At 38.8% G+C, this 25,838-nt stretch overlaps 1 protein-coding gene across 1 annotated transcript in view; it reads left to right on the plus strand.

Moving 5' to 3' along the window:
- Positions 1-25,838, plus strand: part of Hpse2 (heparanase 2 (inactive)) — a 681,933-nt gene that overhangs the window by 469,237 nt on the left and 186,858 nt on the right. The window contains exon 6 of the mRNA XM_059257820.1: positions 10,271-10,318. Coding sequence (XP_059113803.1) covers positions 10,271-10,318 — 48 coding nt within the window. The remainder of the gene's footprint in view (positions 1-10,270; positions 10,319-25,838) is intronic.

Consider the following 25,838-nt stretch of genomic DNA (forward strand, 5'->3'; position numbering starts at 1 on the left):
TCATGACCAGGTACAGAAGCATACAACTTGGGAAAAACTGAAATTTCCCTTCTTGTCAGTATTCATGTCCTGGGTCACCTTTGACTTATGTTGGAAATTTTCCACTAATGATAGAGCCTACACAGTGCTCTTCTGTGTGCATTAATCCCCACTCTAACTTCACTACTGCTCAACACTGTGCAGCTCTGTGGAAATTGTCCCTTTATGTGCTTTGGACCTGTTTCCAAGAAAGAGGCAGAAGGAAGGAGCAAAAATATCTGCCATGAACCAGAAGATAATGATCTTTTAGGACTCATTGTCTAAAAGACAATGTCTTGCTGTGGGATGTATGGCAAATGTGTTGCTAATTAATCAATAAAACACTGATTGGCCGTTGGCTAGGCAGGAAGTATAGGCGGGGCAAGGAGGAGAATAAAGCTGGGAAGTGGAAGGCTGAGTCAGAGAGACACTGCCAGCCGCCACGATGAGAAACAGCTTGTGAAGATGCCGGTAAGCCACGAGCCATGTGGCAAGGTATAGATTAATGGAAATGGATTAATTTAAGCTATAAGAACAGTTAGCAAGAAGCCTGCCATGGCCATACAGTTTGAAAGCAACATAAGTCTCTGTGTTTACTTGGTCGGGTCTGAGAGGCTGTGGGACTGGCAGGTGAAAGAGATTTGCCCTGACTGTGGGCCAGGCAGGAAAACTCCAGCTACAAATGGCGTCCAACGTGGTGGCAAGAGTTTCCACCTAAAACCTGAGAAAAAAGATTCTAAAATGGAGCTAAAAACAGTTCCTAATTGTCTCTCTCAAATGAGCGGCAGCTGCTGGTTTCAGCTGTTGGTGGGTTCCTGGCGTGCGTGCTCAACCTGCAGTATGGCGGGAATCAGGCCTCTGCAAGTGGCACATTAAGCTGCATGGTGGATTTAGACTTTGCAGGTACAAAACAAAAAAAAGAGGTTTTTGGGCTACACGCTGCTTGGATAAAAGCATAGACCCACGATAGCTCCCAGAGCTGGCGGTAAACGTAGCCATGTTGGGAAGCTGAGGTGGGCGGAGCCAGCAGCCACAGCTGCTGCAGTTTAAAGCAATAGATTCACAATAAGACAGATTCAGATATAATAGTTTACAATGTGTGTAAAAGATACGTAGGCTTGAAAAAGACAAAAAAGGTGATATATACAGTTATAGAAAAAAATACATAGTTTTAAAAAATAAAGTCTTTAAAGAGACAGTAAAATTAATATAAAAAATAAGCCATGTGAAGATGACTATTACACAGAGAATCTGGATTGTGTTGTCTTTGGGATTTTTAACTGCAGAAAAACATTTGATTGCAAAAGCTGTTGAGTTATGCCAAAATGTATATTTTAAAGATACCTTGACTTCAAAATTTGGATATAAGGATATGTTGCTTTGGAAAAGAGTCTCTTTTGTTTCCACAGAAAGCCAGAGGCTATGGATTTGTTCAAGATTAAGATACATCAGGTTTGACCAGCCAAGACCCCCTGAAAGGTCTCCGATGACACCATGGCCCAGATGATCCAACATCCAGAATGGTTTGAAGGCATCTGGCTCAGACGATACAGCCTCATGGACTATTCCATAATTCTAAAATTTTCTTTGTTTCCCCATAAGATACAGTGCCCCCTTCCAGCAGGAAGTAGTAAGAGAAGCTGCTGTGGGATGGTCTGTATGTCAAATGTGTTGCTGATTGGTCAGTAAATAAATCACTGATTGGCCATTGGCTAGGTAGGAAGTATAGGCGGGACAAGGAAAAGAATTCTGGGAAGTGGAAGGCTGAGGGAGAGACACGGCCAGCCGCCATCAGGACAAGGAAGATGTAAGGTACCAGTAAGCCATGAGCCATGTGGCAAAGTAAAGATTAATAGAAATGGGCTAAATATAAGAGTAAGAGCTAGACAATAACAGGCCTGAGCTAATGGCCAAGCAGTTTAAATAATGTAAGAGTCTGTGTGTTTATTTTATAAGTGGGCTCTGAGACTGGCGGGACTTGGTGGTGGGAGCTGGAGAGAAATTCTCCAGCTACAAATGGCGCCCAACGTGGGGCAAGAGTTTCCACCTAAAAACTTAGAAAAAAAGATTCTAAAACGGACCTAAAACAGCTTCCTAATTGTCTCTCTCAAATAAGCGGCAGCTGCCGGTTTGAGCTACTGGCAGGTTCCTAGCGTGCGCTCTCGACCTGCAGTATGGTGGGAATGAGGCCTCTGCAAGTAGCACATTAAACTGTGTGGTGAATTTAGCCTTTGCTAGTACAAAACAAAAAAAGAGATTTCTGGGCTACACGCTACTTTGGTAAAAGTGTAGACCCACTATTTCTGAGAGTTATGGCTCCCAGAGCTGGCGGAAAGCGGCCCGCCGCCATGTTGGGAAGCTGAAGTGGGCGGAGCCAGCAGCCACTGCGCCGTTTCAGGCTTAGAAGGCTGCAATTTAAAGCAATAGGCTCAAGCTAATATAAAAAAATAAGCCACGTAAAGATGGCTACCACACAGAGAATCTGGATTATGTTCTCTTTGATATTCGTAACTGCAGAAAAACATTTGATTGTAAAAGCTGTTGAGTTATGCCAAAATGTATATTTTAAAGGTACCTTGACTTCAAAATTTGGATATAAGGATATGTTGCTTTGGAAAAGAGTCTCTGCTCTTGTTTCCACAGAAAGCCAGAGACTATGGATTTGTTCCAGATTAAGATACATCAGGTTTGACCAGCCAAGACCCCCTGAAAGGTCTCCAATGACACCATGGCCCAGATGATTCAACATCCAGAATGGTTTCAAGTCAACTGGCTCAGATATACAGCCTCACGGACTACTCCATGATCCTAAAATTTTCTTTCTGTCTCCAGAAGATACAGCGCCCCCCTCCAGCAGGAAGTAGTAAGAGAAGCTACGCCCAAATTCCCAAATATACCAAGCTGGCTTTAGAGATGGAATTGGCTCACTCCCCCTCTAAACCCAGACATATTGCTCAAAGAAAAAAAAATGGTTAAGAGATTCTTGTGTCCCAAATCAGAAGAGCCCTCTGGTGTGGGACAGAGAAAAAACAATATTTTTATTTAAATCAGGTTGATTATAAATACAATCTCTTTCTAAAGAAAAAAAGGGGATAGTTTAGATATGATAGGATGAAAGGATAGATTAATGAACCTACTTTTAAAGAATAACAACTTGTTTAAAATGATTTACATTGCTATAGATTTTAGTTTATTGATACAAATTTAAACTTAATTTTGTTATACTGTATATATATATTTCTATTCTTGTTTGAGGTATTATGTTTATGTAACTCATTTAAAATTATAATGGATAATTAAAAAATAGATTAATAATTAGTCATCTATGATAATCATATTTATAGCCATGTTAGTTAAGTCTTCTAGGTATACATAGTTATATTTCAGATAGATAGGTAGTCTTCAAACACTTCAAAGACCTACAGAATATGGCATTTAAAATGTTTTAAAAATTTAGACTTTCTGGACAACGAGACATGTCTGCTCCTGACAGCACCGATTTACTTCAGAGAGGAGGATGGGCATCGAAGACACTCCATACGGAGTTTATCTTCACCTTGACAAAAATAGCCATTTGGGCAAGAAACTGTTCTTGCCTGGACTGCCTGATCAACTGGACATGCAGGAAGGACCCATACAAAGATGACCACTGAACTTTGCTTGACAAAATGGTCCTTCAGGTTCCTGCTTTGCAGAGAAAACTGCCAGACATTCTACAGGACACAGAGAAAAATGAATAAGAGACTCTAGGCCTTTGGGCTAAAGACAGATGCCCCAACTTTACAAGAGAACTTTGAATGACTGTCCAGGCTGCCAGCTGTCTCTGTCTACCCTACAAGACTCCTAAAAGTTGCTTATATCCTTCTCCATTTCTCAGGTAGTAGTATATCCTTCTGAGGTCTTTGATGTGGTTAAAGACTAGATACTTACAATTTTCCTTAGTTATAATAAAAGATAAGTTAGATATAAAACCTTAAACTTACAAATATAAGATAGATAGGATCTCTTCTTTAATATTGTAACTGTAATTCTTGCTTGATAATTGTTTTGTTATATGTAATTTTACTATGTTAAAGTTAAAACCTTCCTTTTTAAGAAAAGAAAAGGGGAAGTGCTGTGGGATGGTCTGTATGTCAAATGTGTTGCTGATTGGTCAGTAAATAAATCACTGATTGGCCATTGGCTAGGTAGGAAGTATAGGCGGGACAAGGAAAAGAATTCTGGGAAGTGGAAGGCTGAGGGAGAGACACGGCCAGCCGCCATCAGGACAAGGAAGATGTAAGGTACCAGTAAGCCATGAGCCATGTGGCAAAGTAAAGATTAATAGAAATGGGCTAAATATAAGAGTAAGAGCTAGACAATAACAGGCCTGAGCTAATGGCCAAGCAGTTTAAATAATGTAAGAGTCTGTGTGTTTATTTTATAAGTGGGCTCTGAGACTGGCGGGACTTGGTGGTGGGAGCTGGAGAGAAATTCTCCAGCTACAAGAAGCTACACCCAAATTCCCAAATTATATGTAATTTTACTTTGTTAAGGTTAAAACCTTTCTTTTTGAAAAAAAAAAGGGGGGGGGAAGTGCTGTGGGATGTATGGCAAATGTGTTGCTAATTAATCAATAAAACACTGATTGGCCGTTGGCTAGGCAGGAAGTATAGGCGGGGCAAGGAGGAGAATAAAGCTGGGAAGTGGAAGGCTGAGTCAGAGAGACACTGCCAGCCGCCACGATGAGAAACAGCTTGTGAAGATGCCGGTAAGCCACGAGCCATGTGGCAAGGTATAGATTAAAGGAAATGGATTAATTTAAGCTATAAGAACAGTTAGCAAGAAGCCTGCCACGGCCATACAGTTTGAAAGCAACATAAGTCTCTGTGTTTACTTGGTCGGGTCTGAGAGGCTGTGGGACTGGCAGGTGAAAGAGATTTGCCCTGACTGTGGGCCAGGCAGGAAAACTCCAGCTACAATGTCTTCCACAGTCTATGACAACATAGACATAGAGCAGAGGGTAGATATGATAAAGAGCAAAATAGATATTGAAAGCCCTAATTTTCAAGAAAAGAGCATGAAGATGGGGAGCAAACCTCAAATTCATTGACTAGTGTGTCTGTTTGAATATGATATAATCCATTTCCCTGTGTATTATTTCTGTCCTTAACATTTCTTTATCTGGTGGATTTTTAAACAATGTTATTCAAAGACTTCTGAAAACAAAGTATCCAAACCTATGATAAGTATTCATAATCCTTCTCAAAACAAGACTGTTTGGCCCATATGATTGAAAAAACAATTTATTCAATATTATTCATAAATTTCATTATAGTTTTCATCCTCAGAATAAGTGTAGATATACATTCTTATGCTTTGTCTCATCAGTTTGCTAAGAAGAATAAAATAAAAATGTAGTTTATAATAATTTTCAAATGAACACATGTTCACTAATAGTGTTTCCTCAAAGTTAGCTATAACCTTTCTGTTGCCTCAATATACTACTAGAGTCAAATGGTAATAAATAGTTGGAAATAGCAAATATTTGGGGATTAAAACGCTGTAAAGACTATAATGAAGTTAAACTATATTTAAGCATTTTTACATCTTCTACAAAATAGTATATTAGGTAAGAATCTGACTTTAATTTCTATTTCAAGAAAAATAAATCTAATCATGTGGTACTATTCTAAATGCTTTTCATATAGTAAATTCTTATTCATTTAATACATTTTATACTTTAAATTTTTTATCCCATTCCATAAGATTTCCTTACTAATTCCTGAACTAGGAATCTTTTAATCATTGTAGTGTTTGGGTTAAAAATTAATCCATGATAGAACAAAGAAACACCTCTTTATTATTTCAGTTTATCTAAATTTCTTGGCTTCTTTCAGGCAAAAATTGGAATGATTTTGTAAAGTTTCAAAAATATCTACTGGGGCTTTTGTATTAAATTTCACTAAACACATAAGCTAGTATAAGAAGCAAATTGTTTCCTCTCCAGGATCATCATAGGTGGTTTTTTTTTTTTTCTGTATTTGATTTTAAGATATTTCTCTGTAATTTCCCTAAATAATCTATTTATGTGCTTATCATATCTCATATTTTATGTTTATATAGAGAAATCATTGACATTATTTTAAATGTCCCCAACATTTCTTCCTTATGTTAGTTTAAGAACAGTTTATTAAAGAGCTTACTACATAAACAGCAGAACAGATTAGCAAATGAATGCAGGTTTCTAAGATGAAATAATCCTGAAAAGTTGGTTTCCAGTTTTCAGCATGGAAAACTAGTTATCTTTTAGTTGACTAATTGAACAAGCAGGATATCAATGATTTTTATCCTGTTGTGCCTACAGAGCTACTATGCTCAGTGACAATTTCCTTCTGGTCCACCAGTACATATTCAATAGGACTAGAAGATCCTGTTAGAAGCACCTCAATAGTGCTACAGTTAAAACTCCCACAGCCTCTCTTGCTCTACCATACTAACCCATGCTTCATTCTCACAGTTCAGAGCTTCTCATCCCTCTGCAATAGACTCCTGCAAATGTCTTCACATCACTAACTTTCACATTTACTACAGCTGGAATAATCCTCCTGAAAGCCAAATCGGACCCTGACGTTTCTTTTAGTCTAAACATAGGATAAAATGAACAACCATACATGAAGGACACACTCATGAAGGACACACTTGACAAATTTCATAGTCCTGTTAGCAGCTGATCACACAGATATAAATGGGATTTGGACGAATATCACTGTTAGGACAAAGGTCCAATTATTATCCTAGGCCACTTTCTAGAGCCCTGACAGCTTGACCTCTTGCTGCTCCCTCACCTGCTTCCTGGCACCCAGCCACAATAGACCCTGAGAACATAGCTTGTCTTTGCTCATGCTCACCGTCAGCTAGGATGCTCCTCATAGCACAAGCTATCCCCTCCCTAAATGTACTATTCAGTGTTGTACATGATATGAATCTGGTCTCTCTCCACATCCCTTTAACACCATAGATAGTAGAGCTAACTGCTCTCTCTAAGTAGTTAGTAACTTTGGTAGTTAACTATGTACATTTCTGACTTCTGGGTTCCACTGTGCTTGTGCTGTGACTGGGCACTGACTTGGTCACCTTCTGATGTGTACATTCAGCACATTTTCTTGCAAATAAATCCTGAAGAGCTTAATTTGCGGGCGGTGGGCGGGGGGTGGGGTGGGTATCAGAAAGGGCAAGATGGTGTTCAAGCCAGATTTTTTTCTAATAAATATGGTTGTATTCTTTCAACATAAAACTTGAACTTTTTCTTTTGTATTTTAGAGTTCTTCTATGCTACTCAGCTCTAGTGAATATAGCTTAGAGGCATCACAAGGTGCCAGAAATTGGGTTGGATTTGGATTCTGAATCTGGTCTTATTCCATACCGGCTGTGTAAATTTGAACAACTCACACACCCTTGTTTTTGTTTGTTTGTTTTTTGTTTGTTTGTTTTTGAGACAGGGTTTCTCTGTGTAGCTTTGTGCCTTTCCTGGAACTCACACTGTAGCCCAGGCTGGCCTTGAACTCACAGAGATCCACCTGCCTCTGCCTCCTGAGTGCTGGGATTAAAGGTGTGCGCCACCACCGCCCGGCTCTCATACACCTTTGTAAGATGTGGCCTTCTGTACTTAAACAGAAACATCTCCATAATTGCTTTCTTTTGGAGAGTATGTGACCTACAAATATAAGAAGCTGAAAATGGCTTATAAGAACATGTGTCAGTTTCATTGTGGTTATTTTTATATGATTTTGAAGACAGTTTTTCATAAACTATTTCTATTTCAGAGATGATAGAAACTATTTTGGAGGATTAAATCCCGTGCAAATGTATGTTTGATTCTTTGTTTCTTTTCTTTTTTAACAATGAATGAAGTTGGGCAGTGGTGGCACATACCTTTAATCCCAGAACTCTGGAGGCAGAGGCAGGTAGATATCTATGAGCTCAAGGGCAGCCTGGTCTACAAAGCAAGTTCCAGGATAGCCAGGGTGACACAGAGAAATCCTGTCTCAAAAAAACTAGAACCAAAACAAAACAAAAAAAACAAAGAAAAGAAAATGATGCTTACATATAAGACTGTCTAAGGGGAAGAGAGATGGCTTAGCAGTTCAGAGCACTGACATGTTCCAGAGGACCTGGGTTCAATTCTATCTAGGTTTTCTGACTTTTACAATGTCCTGAAGAAAGGATGAAGAGCTTCATCTCCCTCTCTTTATATCTAGGCCATGGAACTCCTCAAGCATCATCAAGTCTCCATTGCTTGGAATACATATGCAGTAAATGAGGATTTGGAGTTCCCATTCCTTTCCTTCAACCCTGTAGCTGTTCCTTCTCTTTCTCTGCATCTACAGGTGCTGACTGTGTGCTTGTTGACTCAGGATAGCACAGACCAGGCTGTGAAAGACCACGTACATAAACAGTTCTGGCCTTTAATTCCAAAAGGGGACTCTTAAACACAGGCAGGGAAGCAGGGAGGAGGCAAATACTCTGCCAGACTCAAAGGAGATTTCCCTGCTGTGAAATGCAACAAAGTGGCACAACCCAGTTAGATCAGCTGTGTGGATTATCTGAAAAGTCTACTTTTCTAGCCAATGAAGAAGCTGTATATGGTGTATATAAAGTGATAAATAACATCTAACACCCTCACCACCAAGCAAATCAATGTTAAGAACTGTAAGAAATTATACAAAACATACATACACACACACACACACACACACACACACACACACACACACACACACACACACACGTGGTGGGTACTAACCAGATACTCAGAAAATGCTAAATATCTACCAACCCACATTGACATTTTGACTCAAGCCATCAAACTAGATCCATTCTGGATCACACACTGTGTTATATTTTCCACATTCTTGGTCCTGGATTTCAGTGTGGTACTACTGTAAGAGAAATGCAGAAAAGAAGAAGAAGAAGGAGAAGGAGAAGGAGAAGGAGAAGGAGAAGGAGAAGAAGAAGAAGAAGAAGAAGAAGAAGAAGAAGAAGAAGAAGAAGAAGAAGAAGAAGAAGAAGAAGAAGAAGAAGAAGAAGAAGAAGAAGCAACAGCAGCAGCCGCCTGGTCTGAGCTTCTCTCTAGTCCTCTTCTCAGTTTTCACTTTCTTCCTTCTTCTTTTATATACCTCACGTTGTGGCTAACCAAAGTCCTGATTTACCAGCTTCGTCCCGTTTGTTCCACAGGTACACCGAGTCCTTTCCCACCATCACAGAAAACAGACCTGGGGTGCTCATTATATCCTTTGCCCATCCGTCTCCAGAGATTCTTCTAGGCAGGATACAGCTAGGGCCTTATAGGAAGGCACCCATCTCCTCTTCTGGTTCAAGAGTTCTTGGATTATAAAGCAGAATTAAATGTTTCCTTCAAAGAGAAACGTCCCTTTGGAGTCTTGAGGCTGAAAGGAACATTTGAAAGAACTAGGATGTTTCCTTCAATTTCCAGTTTCTGAGTGATAACTCTCTCAAAGAAAAGTAGTAGCCGCGGTAATACATGTCCTCAAACAAGTGAGTAGAGGTGGACAGTTACTTCAAGCATATGGCCCATGGCATCTGTGACTCAAAAATGAATCCTCCTGACTTTGGTTCTTCTGAACCTCCAGGAGATCTCAAAGGTCTCTGAGCAATTGCTCACAAGGTTCTGCTGTGCACTTTGCTTCCCAGAACCAGGCCTCCTCTCTGCTTTTGAGCTGGGCATACTTGATAGAGGATATTTGGTTTTCTATTTAGCTGCTCCAGAAGTAGATAAATTACTCTTTGTAATGCTCATGTTTCTACCCCACCATGTTTCACACAGATATGGCAGCTTTGCATTGGAGCATATTTGATAGTGCCTTGCAGATGTATAAATAAATTGGGTTTTCCCATACTTTTTCTGAGGAGAGAGGCCTACAATTTTTCAAAAGTGTCTATCGTGGTGCCATCCTTGGGAAATATCATTGTTTCCCAGCAGAGATCAGAGTCTTTAGAGAATAGGAAATAGCACAGATAAGTTTTGATTATATGAAATCAATGTGAGAACTGTCGGGCTTGGGCTTGGGAAGACAAATATAGTTGAGATGCTATACTGGGATTTTGATTTCCATGGCTGGGGCTATGGGTTCTCTGAGAAAACATCTCCGAGTATGGATTGGCCCAATGTATTTCTTCATCGACCTTATTTTAGCTTCGGAGAAATGGTCTATTTTAAGTCACACCATCTTTTTTTCTCTATTTCTTACAGATTCATGAAGGTGGCAGGGAGCACAGTAGATGCAGTTACCTGGCAACAGTAGGTATTCATCATTTTTTATCTCACTTATTATTGGCTGCTGTGAAATGGAAGATAATTAGTTGTCACCAAGTTCACAGCTGACATTTAATAAACTACCCTTTATCTTTCAAGAAAAAAATTAAAATCACCTCTAAAGCTGTTATTATAATACATGTTGTCTGATAGTGCAATGACTTTATTTTGTTATTTCAAAATCATAACTGCCCCCAAAAAATACTGACACAAGTTGGAAATTTCATCTCTTAATGTACGCTCTTAAATTAATCTGTCAAGAATGAAGGGTAATGGAGATTAAGCGAGGCGCCATTTCCCTGTAGGCTTTCCCTTTGGAAGTAAAATTCCCCATTTAAAAGAGGAAGCAGTTTCAATTGTTCAAAATGTCATGTGAAAATAGAATACTTTATTATATTACTAGCTGTGGTGTTAATTAGTGCCAAGAAATTTGATAATATAAAACATGTTAACAGAGAAAAAAGAATATTAAGAAAATGATGCAGCTCCCGGAAAAGGGATAAACCTCAACAGTCCAGTAAGAAGCTCACACTGGTATCCTGTTATGGCAAGTTCACTTGCCTTGGAAGGGTAGCTCTCTGCGATGTACATTTAAGTTTTCTGTGAGTCCCCTTCTGGTGTCTGTGCCAAGGTGTTGGGTTGGAATCCTTTTCTCTCCCTACAGGATCTCAGTTATTTCTTGATGTGATGCAGTTGAGATGCCTCCCACTCCACACCCTGCTAGCTCAGACTATGACTATCCTTCTTAGTTAACCACTCCCACTTGTCTGTCCCCTGTTTTGTGTGTGTCCATTATGGTACAATGAAAGCGTGGAAGGAAAAAGAAGTGGATACAATATTTATTAAAATATCCAGAAAGGACTTTTGGGTTGTTGGTAGTCAGTAACTCAAATCATTATGGGAACTGTTTTAGCCTATGTGTGTACTTAGTTTATCTAAACAGGAAGTTTCAGGGTTTTTTGTTTTTGTTTTTGTTTTTGTTTTTTTTCAGGAGTTCTTGTCCTTCATCCTGTTTTTGTGAGGCATAGAATATCCACTTGTCATCTCTTTACTCCAAAACCAAAAGCCAAACTTCTCTTCCCAGGCCTTTGGATTTACTGTCTGTTGTGGTTTGAATGAGAAATGTCCCCCATATGTTCATGTCTTTAAACATTGGTTCCCAGTTAGAGGCCCTGTATGGGAGGTCATGGAACCTTTAGGAGGTGGAGCCTTGTTGGAGGAAGTGTGTCACTGGGGACAGGCTTTGAGGGATTATAGCTTTCCCCACTTCCTGTTCTATCTACCTCCCAACCCCCCAACCCTGTCTCTACCTTTACCTCTCCTTCTTTCCTAGTCTCCCTCCCCCCTTCTCCTCCTGTATGCAGATGAGATGAGATCATCCATCTTCCTGCCTACTGCCATGCTTTCCCTGACTGATCTCAGTCTTCCCCACCATAATGGACTCTTCCTCTGGAACTGTGATCCAGAATAAACCCTTCCCTCCCCTAAGCTGTCTTGGTCTTAGTGTCTTATCTCAGCTATGGAATTAATACACTACCTCCTGATCTCATCTAGTGTCATTTGGCCTCATTTATGCTGTCCCAACAGGCTAGAGGCTTTCATGTCCCTGAAGGTTACTAGATATGTGGACCTCAGCAGTTTTGTGCATGCTGTTCCTTTTGTTGTCTCCCTGTCTAACCATAACTAAACCAATAATTATATTTGGTACAATTGTGCTATACTGTATAATTAATGCAAGGATATTCAGACTGAATGATGTAGAAAACCCAAATATTTTGCCTATAGGAGACACATTTTAAGGTCTTTGAACCATTTTGAGTTGATTTTGTACAAGGTAAGAGACACTGTGTCTAGTTTGATTGTTTTATATGTATATGGATATCTTTTCACCAATGGTATGTTTTTGACACATTTGCCAAAAGTAAGATAGCTGTAGCTATGTGTGAGCTTGCCTCTAGAGCCTCTATACTCCTCAACTAGTCTCTGTGTCTGTTCTAGGGCCTGCTTCACCAGCAGGACGTGCTCTTTCCATTCCTCTCACTCTCTATATTATTTGAAATCAGTTGTGGTACCCCAATCATGGCTGTTTCTAATCAGGATTGTTTTGTCTATGTGAGGTCTTCAGTGCTTCCATCCGAAGCATAGGACTGTTTTCTACTCGCAAGGATATTTCATTGGAATTTTGATGTGACTGCACTCAATTTGTAGGCCACTTTTGATAGTATTGCAGTTTTCATATTATTTTGTCAATCCATGAGCTTGAGAGAAACTCAGAAACTGGAAGGCAAAAACACTTCAAAACATAATCGTAGGCAAGGATTTTCTGACTAGCACTCCAGTTGTCCAGGAAACAATTTACAAGACCTGACAAATGGACTTGCATGACATTTAAAACCTTCTACACAGCAAAGGAAACGGTTAACAAAATGAAGAAATAATGGTCAGAATGGGAAGCTATCTTTGCTACCTATACATCTGACTAGGGATTGATATCTAGAATGTATAAAGAACTAAAAAATTTAAACATCCAGAAAAGTAGCCAAATAACTCGTGTCAGTAAGTGGGTAAATAAGAGAAATCGTGCTTCTCAAAAGACCGAGTGCAGATAACCGATAGATACATGAGAGAGTCCTGCATCCCTAGCCACCAGGGACATACAAATCCGAAGTTTGGGGAGGTTTCCTCTCACCCTTGTCAGAATGCCTGTCACTGAGGCAATACCAAGTAGCACTGGCCAGGAACGCCTAGGTGACTGTGGTGAGAGTCACTGTGGAAGTCAGTTTGGAGGCTTCTCTGAAAACTAAACTTGTGATTTCTTATGGCTTTTTAGACATTGTTGTTGCTGTTTTCCCCCCTTTCTGTGTTTACCTCTTTACCCTAAGAAGCCTCTCCTTTCCACTTCCCTTACAAGATCACTTGTGCCCTGCTATTCTCTTTTACCCTCCTCCATCTTCCTTCTGTACTTACCTCCCTCCCACTCCCTACAGAGCCCCCCTTTTCTGTTTCATGATCAAACCTCATGTATCCTGTTACTCCCCTCTTGAGCAATGCACCCACAAACTTTCCTGGTTTCTGCAGTTACTATTACTACAGGATCAGGAATCTGTATTCATATCTGAATATTTGGAGTTAGGAGCTGCCAATGAGGGAGAACATGCAACATCTGTCTTTCTGGGTCTCAGCCACTTCACACAATGTGATCTTTCTAGTTCAGTCCATTTACCTGCCAAGTTCATTATTTCATTTTTCTTTACAGCTGAACAGTATTCCATTTTATTTATATGTATGTATATGTATATGTATGCCAAGAATTATTACATCATAGTGTACATATTCCATATGTGTATATATATATATATATATATATATATATATATATATATATATATATCACATTGTCATTATCCATTCATTGGTTGAACGATATTTAAGTTGTTTCCATTTCTTAGTTATTCTGAGTAGAGCAACAATGAACATGGCCAGACAAGTATCTGTGGACTAGGATATAGTCCTTTGGGCATATGTCAAGGAGTGGTATAGCTGTGTCATATGGTAGACTTATTTTTAGCTTTTTGAGAATTCATCATACTGATCTCCATAGTGGGTACACCAGTTTGCAATCCCACAGAGCATATTTTTGATGGCATAAATATTAGTAATACAACATCTACAAAATGTTAACTTTGGAAATTAACATGATTAAAAATAATCTATAGCTCAAAAATAAAACCACAAAGTAAAATATAATAATTATAGATTATTATGAAAATATGTGATATCAAAAAAATATTCAGCAAGAGAGGGACCTTTGCAGAAGTCTAGGCCTTCCCTGCTTATAGTAAAAAGAAGAAACTGTCAATCAGTGATTTTTCTTATCCTCTGAAAAAGCTAAAAAGGAACCAACAACCTAAACCAAGTAACAGAAGTGTAACAGATAAAACAAGCTTCATGTAGATCCCCAAACCACAAGCCTAAAGCAAAATAACAAAGAATATTCATAGCATTTCAGTTATGCAAAGTACTAGGATGGATTTTATAAACCAGAACAGTGACAGCCTCTGAGGATGTGGAGACTAGGGATACAGATTAGGAGGAAAGGGGTGTGGCTTAATGATTGCCGATCTGCACAGGAGTAAGCGCTTTTCCAAGTTCATCAAATGATATAATGAAGATTTCTGCATCTCATTAAGTGTAAAATATACTTTAAAAAAGAACTATAAACATTAACTCTGGTTAATTGGACACCTGATGACATGTTTAGAATAAAATTTACAAACTACAATTTATTTTGAAAAACCTAAGAATGTAAAATGGACCAATGATTGAGTAGAGGGATAGATAAACTGGTAGGCATATGGAAAATAAATACAGTAAAATGTTAACTATGTGGTAGATATGTGATATCCACTATACAATTCTTTCCACTTATCTTTAGGTTTGAAAATGTTCTTACATTTGAGCCAGATGGTAGTAGCACATGCCTTTAATCCCAGTACTTGAGAGGTAGAGGCAGGCAGGTCTCTATGAGTTCAAGGCCAGTCTGGTCTATAGAGTGAGTTCCAGGACAGCCAGGACTACATAGAGAAAACCTGTTTCTAAATAAATAAATAAATAAATAAATAAATAAATAAATAAATAAATAAGAAAGAAAGAAAAGAAAATATTCTTACTCAAATAGGGAAACCTAAACTATTAGATATAAAAGTATCATATTGATTATAAAATAATACAATGCCATGATACTATTCATGAAAATATGAATGAAAAAATGTCTTCATTAAAGAAAGTAAAACACAGAATTATATAGATCATACTTCAGTGGCATAAAGTTGAACATAAAAAGAATACCAAAGAAAAGATACCAATGGATTAATAGTGTTAGGCTTTGGATGTGTGGAGTATGGGGGCTCTTTTTTATTCATTTTTACTTTTCTGTAATAGCTAATGTTTTATTATAAGTATGTAATACAGTTTTGCTCATATTAAAGAAATTGTCAATGCCCAGCTCCATCATTCATGCCCTAATTTTCCTACTTCAGATGCAGTTTGCATAGCTTGCCTGCCCAGATGCTTAATTTCCATGTTTCTTAATAACAGTCTGAATCAACTCTTAATCTTCCTCTGATTCTATGAATGGTTATTATGGAGACAAGAATTTAGTTCTCATATGCCTCTGGCCTAACATGACCAAACATTGTAATTTTATCCCTTTTCCAAAATCTTATTTTTCAGTGGTTAGATCAAAATTAATTGTTCACATTGTTGCTTATGTAATTTTAATTAATTCAGTTCGTATAAGAGAGGGGGGGTACTTACATATCGTACAGTTGTACATGCATGGAGTCTAGAGAAGGGTGTCAGATTTCCTCTGTTACACCCTGCCTTATTCCTTTGAGGTAGGATCTCTCTCTCTCTCTCTCTCTCTCTCTCTCTCTCTCTCTCTCTCTCTCTCTCTCTCTCTCTGAACCTGGAACTCACACCTTCTATGGTATAGGCTAGCAACCAGCATGCTGCATGGATCCTCCTGTCACTATATCCTACATTACTGGAGTTATAGTCACACGATAGGCCCAACCTGTATTGTTATGTGGGTGCTGTGATCCAAACGCAGGTCTCCTGTTTTCATAGAAAATGGTCTTGATCACTGAACCTTTTCTCTAGCCACAGACTATGTAAATTTAATACATAGCTCAGATATATGGTGACCCAAGATCGGTTTTTATCATAAGTTTTTGTTGCCCTCTGTGTCGATAAAGACTTTTTTTTTTAGTTTGCTCAACTTTCTTTTAATCTACCACAAGTTCATCCTAAAGCTCTACAACAGGGTAAATTTTTGTAAATGCAGACCTTTTGGTAGCTATCAGTTTCATCTCCTAAGAGATCTGCTCGTGGAGCCATCTCTACTGTTCCATCTTGGTGCTTCCTGAACAGCTGTTGCCCTGGGATTGCTCTTCACCATCATCCTTAGGGTTCTTTTGATTTTTTTTATTTATTAGATCCATGTTCTTCTTTGATGTTTGTTCCCTCAACCTAGTATAGCATTTTTCCCAGGAACTTACTAGGGAAAGATAAATGAGAGCTAAACACATTGAGCCTTGTCTTGGGGTTGATTTACGTTTTAGGAGCAGATGGCTGTCCCTTAGAATTCACACTCATGCTCCTTTCACTCTAACTTTCCTTGTAACTATTAAAAAATCCATTATATTAAAATTTTCCAATCCTTTCATTTAGCTGGCTCTTTTTCTCTTGATAATTTTTGCATCTCCATGTCCCCAGGAGTTCTCTATGTGACACTCCTTTTATTCTGTCCAGTTGGTATGTAGTAGGCACTCTAGTCTGAAATCCACACCCCCAGTCTAAGAAGACTTCCTTAGACCCATTTTTCCTTGAGAAAGATCCTCCCATTTGGATATAGTCCTCTGGGGCCTGGTCTTCGTCAGGTATAAAGTCCTCAAGTTATACTCTGATCTTTCCATGTTTTCTCCATTTTATTCTTCTGTTTTCTTATAGATCCCCTTCATCATCTAAATTTTCTGTTGTTACTTATACCCCTATAATGCTCATTCCGAAAGCTCTTCTATTACTCAGAACATCCTCATCGTAACTCCGTCCCTTGTTTCTGGATGTATTGTTTCCTGTTTCCTCTTCAAGGATATCAGTTTTAGATTCTGTTGAAATCTGTATTTCTACTACTTCCACAGCCTCGTTTTTGTCACTCGCTGCTCCATCACTCCTTATGTCTGCTGTACTGGCTCCTGGTGTCTGGCTTTTTTTCTTCCTTTCTGTTTTCTCTACTTGGTGCTTCTTTCTTCCCCCCACCCTTGTTCCTATGCTCCCTTCATTAGTGTTGCTTCTTCTATTGCCTCCCCTTTCCTCATTCATTGGTCTTAGTTTCCAACTTTAAAACTCAAGCTCCCTCTCCCAAATGCCTGATTATTTTGAATTTCTGTTTTTGTTCATAAGAGCTGATTGGATTGTTTTTGAGATGGGCATTGATTCTCAACCAGTGAAAGTCTGTACAGAAAGGTCTGGCCAGAACATCAAACTAACCATTCATGCCTATTGGTCTTTTAGTTGTTGTTTCAGAAAATTCTTTACTCACCTAACTTTCAAATTGAAATCTGCTAGCATTCTCACATAGAAAGGGGTGTTTGCCTTGTTTGGAAGCCTCTGATCTCAGGTGTGACTGCTTTCCACCTCCCCTGTGCTTGACAGCCAGACTGCCACTCAGCCTCTGTCGTTCTGCACTATTTTTTTCTTTTTTTGATTTTTTGAGACAGAGTTTCTCTCTGTAGCCTTGGCTGTCCTGGAACTCACTCTGTAGACCAGGCTGGCCTTGAACTTGCAGAGATCTGCCTGCCTCTACCTCCTGAGTGCTGCGATTAAAGGCGTGTGCCACCACCACCTGCCACTCTGTTTTCCTTCCTTCCTTCCTTCCTTCCTTCCTTCCTTCCTTCCTTCCTTCCCTCCTTCCTTCCTTTCTTTCGTTCCTAAATAAGGCAGTTGCTTCATCAACTCATTCATCTCAGGACACCATTCATTCATTCTTGAAAACCATTGAATCTTCCACAATTTTTTGTATAAAAATCAGATGTATACCTATTTGCTATACTAGAGCTATAACAAATTTAAAATTATTTATTTAAAAATAAACTTATTATATTTGAACATAAATATATTTTTATAGAAATTTATTTTTTAAAACCAGGAATATTCTTGAGAAAATGGCCTTATTATATCTCTTAACATCTCATTTAATTGAAACATGCATTGTTTTGGTTTAAGGGTACAAAGAAAATCTGGCTTCATAGAGAGAGGTTGTAGAAAGAGGAAGAAATATTAGAATGTCATTTTCCAGACAGTTTAGGTGTTCTCAGTTGTTCAAACAGTACATTAAGTGACAGCTTCTTCAAAATTATCTACAATGTGGGACATAAAACCTTGCACATGAACTTCTCATACTCTGCTCCACTAAATTACACAGGTCTTGAACTTTGAACAGAGTAATGGGTAATGTAACACACTAAATTCATCATTTGAAAAATGTTGCTTTACTGGGTTATGAGTTATATAGATCTTCCAAATGTTGGCATGTTTCATTATAAAATATCCAAACCTCAAATTCACTACTACCCCAGTGACCCATCATAAGTCTGAAAGTGTGGGGAGGGTGACAGGTTCATAGTGGCAAACAGAATCATCTACAGTTTTAATTTTTTGCTTAGCTCCAGTAATCATCAATAAGTTATGTTATTTTTTCTGATGAGGCAGGCTTATTTTGCTCATTTTTGATAAAACATGTTTAAAATGCCCTAGTGTAAAAAGTCATAATTTTATAAGTTGCTCCTTCAGATAAGAATTTTGCTCCATTGTAGCTAGAGTTTTCCTGCCTGGCCCACAGTCAGGGCAAATCTCTCTCACCTGCCAGTCCCACAGCCTCTCAGACCCGATCAAGTAAACACAGAGACTTATATTGCTTTCAAACTGTATGGCCATGGCAGGCTTCTTGCTAACTGTTCTTACAGCCTAAAATAATCCATTTTCATTAATTTATACCTTGCCACATGGCTCGTGGCTTACCGGCATCTTCACATGCTGTTTCTCATCGTGGTGGCTGGCAGTGTCTCTCTCTCTCAGCCTTCCACTTCCCAGCTTTATTCTCCTCCTTGTCCCGCCTACACTTCCTGCCTAGCCAATGGCCAATCAGTGTTTTATTTATTGACTAATTAGCAACACATTTGCCATATAGAACATCCCACAGCACTCCATTATAAAACTGGCCAAATCATTTGCAGTTAAGCCATAAAAGAAAGTGTTCTTCAGGTGTCAATCAAGCTTCACTATGAAGGGAGATATGGTACTTCCAATTTAGCTATATGAAACGCTTTTTAAATGTATGCTTAAGGGATTAAATTTAATTTTATTAGTTTATCAGAAACATTCTCAAGTGAAACTGGCATATTTCGTAATGGCCAGATATAACAGTGACCACCAGTACAATTTGATTCATGATGAGTTATCAACAGTTTTACCCACTGGTACCTCAGATCAACAGTCCAGATACCAATTATTTTCCAGTACAAACCCGAAGAGTCAAATATTTTAACACTATGAATTTCATCATCATATGTATTTATTTCCAAAAATTTACACAAAGGATCTTCATCAATGATTAGCTGATGCTGATATTAAATAGAAAATTTTAAGTTTCATCTCTGGATGGATGCATGATGCAAAAGTACACTTCTACTGACGTAAACTTCTTTTTCTTGTTTGTGGACTACCTCTAGTGTGACCTCTTTTGTAGCTTGAGTTTTTCTCTCTGGGTCCCACCAAGCCCCGGCAGTCCCGTAGCCCATTTATAAAATAAACATACAGACACTTATATTATTTAAACTGCTCGGCCATTAGCTCAGGCCTACCATTGTCTAGCTCTTACTCTTATACTCAGCCCATTTCTGTTAATCTATATGTCACCACGTGTTCCATGGCTTTACCTGCTGCCTTTACATGCTGCTCCCTGGACGGCAGGCTTGTGTCTCCTGACTCAGCCTTCCTGTTCCCAGAATTCTCTTCTCTGCTTGTCCCGCCTATACTTCCTGCCTGGCTACTGGCCAATCAGCATTTTATTTATACAGAGTGATATACACAGCACTCTTTGCTGGCCTTTCAGCTCATAGGCAATCAGAAAAGCTAAATGTGTAATGCTCTACTTAGCTAACTTCTAGACTTTTCTAGCCAATGCATTTGAATAACTTATCCCTAAGATGCTTTTCTAAATGTTTAAATTCCAAGATAATTCCAAAACTTTTCTGTAAAACAAAATGCTAGAGTAGTTTTGTTTTATTGAGGCACAGGAAAACATTAGAATTTCAGAATAATCACTTATTTTATGATTTACTGTTACACCTGTTGCATCCTGTATAGTATAAAATATAGCTTGTGTTTTAGTTAGGGTTTCTATTGCTGTGAAGGGACACCATGACAATGGCAACTCTTACAAGGGAAAAAACATTTAACTAGGGTAGCTTCCATTTCCAGAGGTTTAGTCCATTGTCATCATGGTAGGATATGGTGACATGAGGCAGACATGGTGCTAGAGAAGGAGCAGAGAGTTCTACATCTTGATCCATAGGCAGCAGAACTAGATACTGCACACTGGAAGTAACTTGAGCATATATGATACATCAAAGCCTGCCTCCACAGTGACACACTTACTCCAACAAGACCACACCTCCTAATAGTGCCATTTCTTTTGGGGGCCATTTCCTTTCAAACCACCACTGTAGTAGAATATTATTTTAAGGTGTGTTACTTTTGTTTAAGTTGCATTTGTTTAAGTCTGTGAAGCTGTGTTACTGTGCCTGTGTAAAATATCTGATGGTCTAATAAAGAACTGGCTGATAACAAGGTAGGAGAAAGGATAGGCAGGGCTGGCAGGCAGAGAGAATATATAGGAGAAAACTGAGAGGAGAGATCTAAAATCTAGCAACCAGAAAAGGAGGAGAATGCCAAGGGCCAGCCACCCAGCTACACAACCAGCCAGCCACGGAGTAAGAGTAAGATTTATAGAAGTAAGAGAACAGGAAAATCCCAAAGGCTAAAAGTAGAAGGGATAATTTAAAGTTAAGGAAAGCTGGCTAAAAACCAAGCCAAGCTAAGGCCAGGCATTCATAATTAAGAGTAAACCTCCGTGTGTGAATTGATTTGGGAGCTGGGTGGATGGCCCCCCAAAAGACCAAAGACTAACCAACAACAACACACCACAGCTTGTAAGAACACAATAGGAAACGTTGAGAACAAACTGAATTTATCTTTCAGAACATTTAAACGTATAACTAAAAGACATTCTCTCAAAAGGAATGGTCTGGAAAGGCAAGAATATACAAGCAGATCTTTTGTTAGTTGTCAGGACAATGACTTTGTTACATCTAACATGCTACTCTATATTTCTTACATAATGGAATGAAAACCACAAATAATGCTTCAGTATTGTTAGGAAACATAGTTTTTTTTTGTTTGTTTGTTTGTTTGTTTGTTTTCGAGACAGGGTTTCTCTGTGTAGCTTTAGGGCATTTCCTGGAACTCACTTGGTAGTCCAGGCTGGCCTCGAACTCACAGAGATCCACCTGGCTCTGCCTCCCAAGTGCTGGGATTAAAGGCGTGTGCCACCACCGCCCGGCAGGAAACATAGTTTTTATCTCAAATATTTCTGAACAGATCTGGGGGTTTCCTAAGAATCCCTGGACCACACCCTGAGAACTGTTAGTGTAGAGTAATGGTAAGACTCTAAGGGTTGCCGGGTGGCGGTGGCACATGCCTTTAATCCCAGCACTCGGGAGGCAGAGCCAGGCGAATCTCTGTGAGTTCGAGGCCAGCCTGGGCTACCAAGTGAGTTCCAGGAGAGGCACAAAGCTACACAGAGAAACCCTGTCTCGAAAAACCAAAAAAAAAAAAAAGACTCTAAGGGTTTCTTTGATCTCAGCCCTCCCATTTTCAGTCCCCAACTCCTTCATTCTTAAAGGTACCTAGTGTGTTCAGCTCTTAAGACTTTATGGATATCTATAGGAAAAATTAATACAGTTTGAGGAATTTCTACCTGTAGGAGTACCATTTAGCTTTCTCTGGTCAGATAAGTTAGTTACCACTCTTATGTTTACAAATACCAATATTTTAAGTCGTATTTTTTCTTGCTCTCTTCTCTTACCTTTTTTTCTCTTTCCAGTTTGTGCTGTGAGATTCGAGGAGGAATTTTAGTAAAATCCTGCTGTCTGCATTTCTTGCCTCTAGGATTACTTTTAATATGACAGGATAAAATTTTAATTTCAAAAAATTATAAACTAAGCCAAATTCAGGAGATCCTAATGCCTAAGATCCACCATAGACAGTTACCATATCCTCTTCCTCCTGTTCCTTCATTTTATTTTTCTTCTTTGACTATGTGGTCCAGACAGCAATATTATTTTTTAAAAAATAATTAATTAAAATATTATTACATCACTTCCATTCCTTTTTTATTATTATAGATAGATAGATAGATAGACAGATAGATAGATATGCATGAATATATAAATACAACCTGCTGAATCTGTTTAGTGTGGCTTGTGTGTATATCTTTTCAGTGCTCACCACATGGTATTGGTTAACAACTTGATGGGGTTCATCCCTGGGAAAGGCTAATTCTTATCATCAGTAGCCATTAGTTGCCTGTAGTTCTTTGTCGAGGGGTGAGATTCTTCTACATTAGCATAGCTATTGTCAATGTCATTGTTTAGATCTTGTTTAGGCAGCCATAGTGTTGAGGTCTCATGGGTGAAGCTTTCCTTTCATTATTGAGATAGGATCTCACAGCAGATTTCCCATCCCTCTGGTTCTTACAATCTCTCTGCCCCATCACCCGTATTTTCCCTGATCCTTAGGAATAGGAGTTGTTCTGTAGATGTATTCTTTGGGCTCTTCATGATCCATTGCCCTCTGCATTATTCTTAAGATGATTCTTGATCAGATGATTGAGAGTTGGTAAAGATTGAGAATGCCATTTCCCCAAGGCCTAGTAGTTGGGTTCAGCAACTGCTGGGAGATGAAATTCCATAGAATCACTCCTAGTATGGTCTCTAGACCAACAGTATAAGCATCCCCTGAGAGCTTGTTAGAAATGCAAATATTTAGGCCGTGTTTGAGACCCAGTGTATTAGTCAGGGTTCTCTAGAGTAACAGAACTTATAAAATGAATCTCTATATATGTATAGAAAGAAGATTTATTAGAATGGCTTATAGGCCATGGTCCAGCTAATCCAACAATGGTTGGCTAAGAACACAAAGTCCAAGAATCCAATAGTTGCTCAGTCCACGAGGCTGGATGTTTCAGCTGGTCTTCAGTGTACACTGGAATCCTTAAGAAATAGGCTCTAAAGCTATTGAAGGAATGGACTTGCTAGCAAAGGGAGAGCAAGCAGGCAAAGAGTGGGAGGCCTTACCCTTTTGGAGGAAGGGATGAAGGGTAGGGGGTAGCTGGGGGGATCAAGAGGAGGGATGGGAGGGGGCATCTGTGGTTGGTATGTAAAATGAATTTTAAAAATTTAAATAAAATAAAGAACAAAAGCTTCCTCCTTTCATGTCCTTATATAGGCTTCCAGTAGAAGGTGTGGCCCAGATTAGATCCAGATTAAAGATGTGTCTTCTTGCCTCTAAGATCCAGATTAGAAATGATCTTCCCACTTCAAATTAAGCAGAAATCACTCACAGGTGTGCCCTCTATTTGGGGGTTTAGTTGATTCCAGATGTAGACAAGTTGACAACCAAGAATAGCCATCACACCCAGCAAATAAGAAACCTTGAGACTCCAGGTGATTCTGATGTACTTGAAAGCTTGAAGACCACTGTGATATAAGAAAGCAGTCTGGATCTGATTTCTAAGACTACATCTGTCACCATGGTTTTTTGCCACAAAACATTATGCAGAGGCTTCTGTTCTATGGGAAAAAAAATCCAGAAATATTATCCTGGACATTGGCCTTTAGAAAATTTCTGCTCTTAGTTGTCAGGACCATAGCTTGAAGTCATTTAATTTTTAGTAAGTTTTTCTCAAATAAAAGATGGTACTTTCCTGTCTTTGGCTTCAGTCTGTTTTGATATACATCATTCTTGACTCCTGCTGTGGCAGGAAACAAAACAGGGCAGGTACACTATAGCTGGAGGCCTAAGGAGATTAATTTTAAGAGAACAATTTTTAAATTGGGGTTTTTAGTTACATCCAAAATCATAATAAATGAACATTTGAAAACTTCATTGCCAGAACAACTATGAACTATGCATTTACCCACAGTATAAATAAGTGTGAGGAAAATGGCTCTGAGAATAACATCAATTCACGAGCAATCCGCAGGCAATGGGACATTAGAATGACTTGCTAAACAAAGACTCTGCATAAAAGGAAAAGTTAAAGAAATAGATCATATAGATAACCAATTTCAGAGCAAAAATGCTAACAAAGTAAAGAGCTTATTTAGAAACAAAGTTGAAAAAGATAAGAAAGCAAATCACAGAGATGTCAAAACATCTATAAATACTCTTTAGAAAGCAAAGGACTTGTAGGATTGTGCATCATGGTTTGGTAGAAATAGGAAGGGCTTTGAAGTAAAATAGACCTGATATAATCCCTCTGCTCTCTAGTAGATTGAGGAGAAAAGTAAATCCTTCAAAGCTCACTTTCCTCATCTATAAATTGGGTTAATGCTGCCTTAGCAGTCACTGTGAAGGTTAAATGTAATACAGAGCAGCAGTTGGCCCAGTGCACACATTATGTTGAACCTTCTTCAAACATGAGTTCCATGCTCTCTCTGATCTCTTAGAAGCTCTGTACTTATGAAATCATCTCACTATAGAATATGGATATATTTATTACACATTCTGTTTCTGACCACTCTAATAGCACTCTATGGATGTGTCAAAACTTATTCTTGTAGCCTTCTCAACCTCAGGAGGTTACTGAGTGATTCCTTAGAGTAATCTTGTTATATTTTTAATTCATAAAAATATTTTCTTCTTGATTACCTACGGTGTGCAGGTACTATGCTAAATGCTATGGATAGACAATGAAGCAAAAAGAAATTTTTTTGCTGTGGAAAGCTTAGAAGTCTTCTGGTTAGCAGGGAGATTATCCCTCTAGTGATCACTTGTGCAAAGCAATGTTTATTCTCTTTTTTCTGTAATGGAAAATAGAAAAGGGGTTGTTATTAGTCAACTTAGTAAGATCCGGAATAGAAAGAACATTCTTCTGGGCACCAGAGAAGGACAGAGCTCTACTTGGAAAGACAGCTGCGGATGATTTTAAAAGGAGAGAATATCAGATGAAGAACCAAGAGCTTGCAGAGAGTAGAAGGGGAAGGGAGGGAGGAAGGAGAAGAGAAGGAGGAAGAAGACTACAGTATTGAAAGACAGGTCTTTTAGAAGCTGAGATATGAGCCAAGATAGGAAAAAGAAGTATGGAAATTAGTTAAGAAAATACTCTGGGGAACTGTGTTCCTGGCAGAAGAACCACCTGAACTAAAGTCTGTGAGGCAGACCTGGGTCCTAGGTGTCTTAGTAGCTCTTACTTACTCCAGGATTGTAATGCTGACAGCTGAGAGGGTGAGGAAAACAATGATCACACATGGTACTTGTAATTGCAAGTGTTTAATGAGCTTGGTTTAAAACTACTGTCATTATGGAAGTCACATTTCTAAATATTAATTAAGTTGCAGGATCTCTAAAAATGATTCAAGTTAGCTGGGCGGTGGTGGCACACGCCTTTAATCTCAGCACTCGGGAGGCAGAGGCAGGTGGATCTTTATGAGTTCCAGGCCAGCCTGGTCTACAGAGCGAGATCCAGGAAAGGCGCAAGCTACACAGAGAAACCCTGTCTCAAAAAAACAACAAAAAAAAGATTCATATAGCACATTTGTGCAGGGATAACTTTTAAAAGTTGCTGTTTTCTTCCATATACAATAGATTTTAAACAGAATTA

The sequence above is a fragment of the Peromyscus eremicus genome, chromosome 1 (assembly GCF_949786415.1).
Source record: "Peromyscus eremicus chromosome 1, PerEre_H2_v1, whole genome shotgun sequence".
NCBI classification, from domain to species: domain Eukaryota; kingdom Metazoa; phylum Chordata; class Mammalia; order Rodentia; family Cricetidae; genus Peromyscus; species Peromyscus eremicus.